This window comes from Echinops telfairi, unplaced genomic scaffold (assembly GCF_000313985.2).
Source record: "Echinops telfairi isolate 266 unplaced genomic scaffold, ASM31398v2 ScPeMD7_7475;HRSCAF=8513, whole genome shotgun sequence".
Taxonomy (NCBI): Eukaryota; Metazoa; Chordata; class Mammalia; order Afrosoricida; family Tenrecidae; genus Echinops; species Echinops telfairi.
In genome coordinates, this window is record NW_022111379.1 from 11,339,809 (window position 1) to 11,348,488 (window position 8,680).

Genomic DNA, 8,680 nt, shown 5'->3' on the forward strand with positions numbered 1-8,680 from the left:
CTCTGTGAGAAACCACTGACCTGTTTTCCACAGCTGCTGCGCATTGTCACAATCCCACGAGCGGTGTGGGAGAGTTCCAGGGACTCCACATCCTAACACACTTATCTGTCTTTCTCTATGTCAGCCATCCTGGTCTTGTCAGAGTGGTCACGAGTTGGGCGGGGATCCTCGTGGTCGGCAGTTCAAAACCACCATCAGCTCCGAGGGAGAAAGACTGGGACTTCTACTCTCATGAACAGTCGCAGTCTTGGCAACACACAGGGGTCCAGTGGCTCGGTGGTTTGGTTCTCGTCGTTATCTTCAGTCCAGTCAGTGTCCACTCGGAGTGGCCCCAGGTGACAGAGCAGAACTGCCTCATGGGGCTTTCAAGGGCGTCATCTTGATGGGAGCAGATCGCCCACTCTTTCCTCCCGCATGGTGATGGAGTGAATGACCAACCTTTTGATTAATTAACCATCGTCCCAGTGCGTGTGAAGTGACCTCGCGCGGTGGCTTTGATTGACAGTTCCCTACTAACTGGCTATAAGCCCCCCTGGTGGCACAGTGAGTTAAGTTGTGGGATACTAACCAAAAGATCAGCTGTTCGAACTCACCAGACCACACCACGGGATCCAGGTTCAGAGTCTCAGAAACCAGAAGTAGCGCTTCTGTTCGGCCCTGTCGGGTTGCTGAGTTGGAATCAACTGGACAGCTGTGGGGCAGTGGGGAACGACGGCAGTGAACCTCCGTCGTGTGCACAGTGGCTGAATACTTGTCCGTGGTTTGCTGAGTGCCTCGTCTCTTGATGGACTTTGGGGTTGGTTCTGCCCTTTGGCTATTGTGACGACTGCTGCAGTGAACATGGGCGTCCAGATGCCTGAGTGCCTGCTTTCACACCTTTCGGGTCTTGGGGGTCATCTGGTGACTCTTGAGGAACTGCCAAACTGCTCTCCACAGCGGCTGCACCGTTTTACACTCCTGTCAACGCTACACAGGGTTTCCAGTGCCTCTGCATCTTCTCCGGGACTTGTTATTTTTATTTTCTTTCCAAAAAGCCGTTGTCCTGAACGTGTGCGGGGAGTGGTATCTATGTGATTTTGCCTGCATTTCCCTGGAGACATTGAGCATCTCTTCAGGGCTTACCTGGCCGCCTGGCGCCCCCTGTGGACAGAGGAAAACTACTCTGTGGGGCGTTCAAGGCTTGGGCATCTCAAAAGCATAAACCAGGCATATCTGCCGAGGGGCTTCCTGGTAGGCTCAAACTCCCCACCTTTCAGTGAGTAGTCAAGCGCTTAGCTGATTCTGCCAGCCAGGGAAACCTTTCTACATGGCGTCATGTCATCTGTGAATGGTGATAGTGGTACTTTCCAGTCTGGTTGCCTTTTTTCCTTTGACTTCCCCAATTGCCCTGGCAAGGGCAGAAACTTTCCCTGTGCCAGATCTTACGAGAAAATAGTCTTTCTCTATTAAGGCAGATACGTGGGCGTGGTTTTTCATACTTCACCTTTGCTCAGCTTGAGGGAGCTCTCTTCTCTCCCTACTTTAGTACGAGTTTTTATCATGAAGGGGTATTGCATTTTGACAAATACTTTTCCCGCTTCTGTGCGATGATCATGTGATATTTTATTCCTTTATCCTGTCAGCAAAAACAAATTCACTCCTGTCATTTGTGACTCACAGCCACCCTATACTATAGACAGGCTAGAACTGCCCCTGAGCGTTCCTGACACTGTAATATAGTATATATTGATGCGTTTCCAGGTGCTAAACCAACCTTGTATTTCAGGGATAAATCCCACTTGGTCACAGTGTGTTGTTCTTGGTAGATAACACTAGAGTCACCTTGCTCGTCTTTGCTGGGGTATCCATAAGGTAGGTGCCGGATTTGCATCTGCATTATATTGACCTAACAAAGTGTCTCCTCCTCCTCCTCCTCCTCCTACCTTTTTGCTAGAAGTTGTGAAAGATTGATAGAATTTTAAACTTTCAGAAACTTCACTAGTGAAGCCATCCAGTCCTAGATTTGGTTTTGGTTTTATAGGAAGTATTTAGATTTCTGATTCAGTATCTTTCCTTGTTATCGGTCCATAAGCTTTTTTTCTTTAGCCCAATATGTGTAGCCCTTTGATCTTACTATCAATTATACCCAGGCCCAGTTCTTGGCACAGAGGGCGCAGCAATGAATAAAACAACAGCCCTAGCCCTCTTGGAGCTTAGCCTTCTCATGCGCTTTCTCACACTCTCAAATCCACCCCCCTCCCCATATATATTTTTGTTTGTTTATATTTAATGCAATCCCTTTACATTACTACACGTGTTGGGTGGAGAACAGAGGCCTACGGTTTGGGGAGAAGCGTAGGTGTTCTTGAGGATGATTGTGTGCATAAAAACCAAGCTCACTGCCATCCAGCGATCTTGACTCATAGTGAGCCTACAGCACAGGGTAGAACTGCCCCAGTGGATTTCCAAGACTGTACTTCTTTACAGATTAGAAAATCTCATCTTTCTTCCGAGAGTGGCTGGTGGCTTTGAACTGTTGATCTTTTTAAAAAAAATTATTATTCATCATCTTATTGGGAGCTCTTACAGATGTCATAACATTCCAAAAGTCACATAGTTGAGGCATAATTGTACAATTGCTACTACCATCAGTTTCAAAACGGAGCTGCTGATCTTATGGCTGGCCGCCCAACGTGTAGTCCAGGGCTCCCAGGTTGTGTGCATAAGACGCAAATGTCTGATTGTGCTTCCAGTCACGGCTTGTAGTGGTGCTTCCCTAGGGAACGATGCCCAAGGCTTGACTTTGGCCACACAGTCAAACCATGGCTTCCATTCTTCAGCCCTCTCAGGATCTTCTAGCACCCGCCACCCACTCAGGCTGATCACCAGGCACATTATGCTCTTGATGCTGAGATAGTGAGTGGCCGCTCCGTTTTAACAGCATGAATAATTCTAACGGCTATTATAAAACTTTCATGCGCAACTCCTATATCATCTGAAAAAAATAATACCCCCCCACTGTACAGTAAACCTTAGAGGGTCATTGAACCTACCCGATTGTGTTTTAAATTCTTCTTAACATAAATCCAGAAAGTATGCAGAGGTGGTGGAAGCTTCCACGAGGACTTAAAGAAAGGTGCTCCACATTTCAAAAGAGCATCTCTCAAGTCACACGTGACCAGGCTCACAAAAGGGGGGGGCTGTGAGTCGGGGTCAGCTGGGTGTCAGTGGGTCTAGGGGTTGGGTTTCAAACACAGTCACAGAAGACTTTACAAAAGAACTTGGACAGCAACTGGCCGGTCTGTTTTACTGACCACACGATAGGAACCTTATCCATAGACACCAGTTTCAGCAGTGCTAAAGTTCACCTCTGTCGTAAATTTAAAACACACGCACGATTTACAGAATTGTATTGAGAAGCATCGGATCGGAACAGACAAGTACACACAGTACAGTGTGACTGAGTAAAGGCTATCTGCAGAGCACCTGTCGAGGGGACCTTTGCCTCTTTAGTCTGCGTATGTGCATGGCCCCACATGTCTTCTTTCCCTACCAACGCTCTCCTTTCCACGCGGTCACAGTGGGGGTGCATTTGCGTGTCCTTCCCGTGTACAGCTGTGGGGCGGATAGAAACACGCTGTGGGCCAGACTGAGGAGTCTGCAGACCTTTTCAGAAGCAGCCTAGCACCCAGTCGCATCGCCTGGTCTTCTGGCAGACAGAAGCGGAGACATCATTAATTCCTATCTGTTGTTCCGGCGAAGTCCGGGGCTCACGCCTTCAGTGTTTACTTACTTGTTAGTCGGGGGGTTTCTGTTCCCGTTGTGCGGATGAAGCATTGACTTCTAGTGTCCCACAACCTCTGCTGACGTTTCTGTGTGTCACAAGAATGAAAACTTAATTGTCGTTATTTTCTTTCCCTTTCTTTCTCTCTTTCTTTTTTAAACAATACAGGGCAATCTAGAGCAGCCATGATACCTCCCAAGCATCCCCGGCAGCCCAAGGGAGCTTTGGATGACGCCGTTACCTTTGGGGGTAAAACAGACCAGGCAGCACCTGGTGCCTCCCAGCCCACACCACCCCCACTGCCAAAGAAGATGATCATAAGAGCCAACACAGAGCCAATCACCAAAGACCTCCAAAAATCCCTCGAAAGTAGTCTTTGCATCATGGCCAACCCCACCTATGACCTTGACCCCAACTGCGATGCCAGCAGTGCTGGCTCCTCCATCAGCTGTGAACTCAAGGGCCTGGACCTTGAGTCCTCTGACTCCTTAGAAAGACCTTTGCACAAGGAGAGGCGCGGGCCCTCGGCAGCCAACAGCATCTCCAGCTTAACCACTCTCAGTGTTAAGGACCGATTTTCCAACAGCACAGAGTCCCTGTCGAGCCGGCGCGGCACTTCTCGCAGACAGGGCCGAAGCATCCAGAAGCCACAGAGACACGCACTTTATCGAGGCCTTGAGAACCGGGAGGAGGTGGTGGGTAAAATCCGAAGCCTCTATACAGATGCCCTGAGGAAGATGGCCACCAAATGCGAAGACCTCTTCATGGCCGGGCAGAAAGACCAACTCCGTTTTGGGGTGGACAGCTGGTCAGACTTCAGGCTAACCAGTGACAAACCCTGTTGCGAGGCGGGTGATGCGGTTTACTACACAGCTTCCTATGCGAAAGACCCTCTTAACAGCTATGCAGTCAAGGTAAGAAAATACCGAAAACCCGATTTTACACTTCACCGATGCACTGCTCACTGGGCCAACTCTATTCTTCCTTCTTCCATTCAGCAAATAATTTTGCTCCCCACCCTCACACCAGGTACTGTAATCAATGGGAAGCCTTATTGCTGAGAGGAGAAAAATGCATCGGGAAAGAGACCTTACCTCCCACACTGTCTACCGAGTGCTACATTAGAGACAAGTAGAATCCTGTGGGGGCTTAGAAGGATTTTAACGTAGACTCTCGAAGTCAGGAGTGTCTCCTTAAAGCAAATGAAGCCTTGAGCTGCACTCTCTTCAAAGGCCAGCTCCAGAATGAGATCTGTTGTGTACATTCCGCTCCTCGGTCCTGTCTGTAGTCTCTACCGAACAAGAGAACTTGCTCTAGCCCAGCTCGCTTAGCTACCTCTCTGCTCTCTGGTGTGGGGCCCTGGTGGCACCATGGGTCAGGTGTTGGGCCACTAACTACCAGGTTGGAGGTTTAAAGCCACGAGCCACTCGGGGGTGGGGGGTGGGGGAGAATGAGGAGGTGGTTTGCTCCTTGAAATACAATATTAGGATCACTATAAATCAGAATGGACACAATTCTGCAGTAGGTTTGGGGTTTGGAGGTTTCTGCCTTTTGGAGAAACATTCTTATCAAGGTGATTTTGCCCGTGGTTTATCATTTAATGCTCACTTCTTGAGATTAAAGGTTTCTCTGTCTATGTGGCATATGCAGGAAATGACGCTCAGAGTTGGGGTTAACTTCTTGAGGGTCGTAAACCTGGACCTAAACCTCCTCCTCTCTGATGCCATGGCCTACAGTTTGTCTACCCGGTCACCTGTGATTTCTTCTATGTGCAGCTCCACATAGACGGGGTCTTGAGAATCAAGAGATGAAGCAATCCACTGCGTCAAACATTACCATTACAGTCACAATATGGTGCATCCCACTTGGAAGCCAGAAAGGTCTGGGTTTAAATTCCGACCTTGCCACTTGGTAGCTTTGCCACAAGGTGCCTCTCAGAGCCAACACTGCCCTCAGGTAGTAGCATAGGAGGTTACGTATTAGGCAGCTAACCACGAGGTCAGCAGTTTGAAACCACCAGCCACTCCTTGGGAGAAAGATGAGACTTCTCCACTCCCATAAAAAGGTGCAGTCTCGGGAAACTCACAGGGACAGTTCCACAATGTGCAATAGGGTCGCTGTGCGTTGGAAGTTGGAATCCTGGTACTGAAGGCTGCTGTTTGGTTCAAGGGTAACAAAGTGCACATGTTCCCCACGCAGTGCCCCAAATGCGCCCTTGTGTCACTCCCCGCAGCTTCTTCCTGTGGTCACTTTAAGACAGTGGTTCGCAACCTTCCTCATGCCGCGACCCTTTCGTACCGTTCCTCGTGTGGTGGCGACCCCCCAACCATAACATTATTTTCATTGCTGCTTCATCACTGTAATTTCACTACTGTTATGAATTGGGCGACCCCTTTGAAAGGGTCGTTTCACACACACACACACACACACACACGCCCAAAGAGGTTGCGACCCACAGGTTGAGAACCGCTGCTTTAAGAGAATAACAATCCTTGAATCTCCAGTTCCTCCTCTTTCAGCGGCGTGTGATGAGAATCAGTCTACTTAACAAGATGGAGGTGAAGATCTGGAACGAGTGGATGCGGAAGGGTTTGGGAAGACACAAAGCGCTGTGTGGACCGGAGTGACAGTGACGCTCCCCATTCCTTTTTACTGATTCTGTTCACTGGTTCAAAACCAATGAACATATCTCAATGGCTTTCGGTGTTAATTTGGCTTAGAAACACCAGATGGTGTCGTAGGAAATTAATGGATAAGGTAAAAGATCAGCTTTTACCTGTCTGTCAAGACAAGAATGTTCGTCTGAGCCAGACCTCCAGCTCCTCTCTGCAGTGGTAGCACCTACGCCACTTGACTGTCTGGTGGCACTAGCAAAGTGACCTCCGGCTGCAGCCTACACTTTTTAAATTAAACTGTGGGGTGAACTACAGAGAAGGGAGCCGGATTCAGAGTTAATCTGTAACTATCGACTCGAAAAAGGCATTCTGAGATTGTGGATAGCACTCAAGAGCGGTTGTGTCAATTGGGGCTATGGTGCCTTGATTGCTACAAGATCGCCAATGCAGGAGGAGTACCTGCTTCAGAAAGGGGCCATGAACTCTCTGTCCTTTCAGAACAATTGAGAAGTAAGCTTGACTAACGTCTTGTATTACTGCCGTGCAGTCTTGTCTCTCCCTAATCAATGGCCTAGTATTGATGTCTTTGCTTGTAATGATGTGGAAGGAATCTCCAAAGAACAGGTGGCAAGTGATTCTATACTGGGAGTTGTTGGCAGGTTTGGGAAAGGATGTTTTACACTACATGCTGCATATAAATGTCTCTTTGAAGACCCTCTGGGCATTTCCAGAAGCACCCAATTGATTGTACAGCCTTAGAGGACTAGTTAAACTACTAGGACACTGTGAACCCCACCTTTGCAGCGACGAGCAAAAGAGACCAGCAGTTGGCCCACAGAACTGTGCTTTTTACTGTCTTCTTAAGACATCTCTTCCTGTATTAATGGAATTTCGAGTGGGCTACAAGTCAGAATCGAGCCGAAAACAGTTGGCTTGGTTTGGATTTGGAATAGATGTGGTGCGGTGGTTAAAGTGCACAGCTACTAACCAGAAGATCAGTGTTTTGAACCCACTGACTGCTCCACAGGTAAGCAGTCTGCTACCATAAAAGCTACAGCCCTGGAATCCCTTTACAGCAGTTCTATGCTGTCCTATAGGGTTGCTGTGAGTTGAAATCAACTCAACAACCATGAAGTTGAGTTTGGTTGGTTTTAACAGGTGTCAAGGGAGCCCCATTGGCACAGTGGTGTAGATGCACTTAATCAGAAGCCCATGTCATGGTTCAAACCCATCAGCTGCTCTGCTGGTAGTCTGCTTCCATAGAAATGTACAGGCTTGGAAAGCCTATGCGACAGTTTTATTTGGTCCTGTAAAGGGGGTTCTTATGAATCAAAATCAACTTGATGGCAGTGGGTGGCTCATAGATATGACTCGCTCTGAAGAGAAGACTAAAAGGTTCTTAAAAAGGCATCAAAGGAAGCCAATGAGAATTTAGCAAGAGGAAAGCCAAAAGCTCCTGCCCCTTAATCAGCAAACCCACTGCAGTAGTGATAAACCCACTGCAGTAGTGATAAACCTCTACTTTTGACTGCTGAATTTTGTCTTTTATTATAGAATAGTTGGCTTCCACTCAAGACTTTTACTAGATTGGGGTGGGGGCAGGCTTCTTTCAAATGTAATCCTTTTTACATTCCATGTGACTAGCTTGATTGTTTTTTATATTGGTCTTAAACTAAAAGGCATCAACAACACAGGGCAAAGGGCAGTTCATTTGGAGTCAGCTCACCTGGGACCAAGTTCTAAGTCTCTGTGTTCTTTTTTTAATTGTTTGATCCAAATGTACACATCAAATCACTTTTCCACTTAACAACTTATACATATTTGGCGTGTGTGACCCTGGTTGGATCCCCTCAGTATAGCAGCACTGTTTGTCCTCCCTGAGTTCCTGGTTCTCTTTGTCCTCCTCTCTCTCCCCTTTCAGGGACATGGTAGTGTAGTGGTTATGCATTGGACTGCTAACCACAAAGTGAGCAGTTCAAAACCACCAGCAGCTCCGAGGGACAAGGACAGGGCTTGCTACAGTCTCAGAAATGCTAACCTGCCCTATAGGACTGCCGTGGGTTTCCTGGTCTCTGTGAGACCAGTACATGTGGGTGTGCATTTGAATGCTCTTCTACACCTTGTTCCTCCCTTTCTGAGGACCTTCTGTTGTGATCCTGACTACTGCAGTCAGTAGGGGTAGCCCGGCACCATCTAGTTCTGTTCTGCAGGCAGTGGACACTGTGGTTCCCATGGCCCATTAGTCTGCTCAGCTCACTCTTCCTCCAGTCTGTCTTTGCTGTTCTTTACTCGTCGTCGTCGT

The 8,680-nt window shown here is 48.1% G+C and overlaps 1 protein-coding gene across 2 annotated transcripts in view; it reads left to right on the forward strand.

The window, feature by feature from the left end:
• PEAK1 (pseudopodium enriched atypical kinase 1) overlaps positions 1 to 8,680 on the forward strand; it is a 226,985-nt gene that overhangs the window by 201,598 nt on the left and 16,707 nt on the right. For both annotated transcript variants that reach the window (XM_004711979.3, XM_045285808.1), the window contains exon 5: positions 3,932 to 4,677. In XM_004711979.3, coding sequence (XP_004712036.1) covers positions 3,932 to 4,677 — 746 coding nt within the window. The remainder of the gene's footprint in view (positions 1 to 3,931; positions 4,678 to 8,680) is intronic.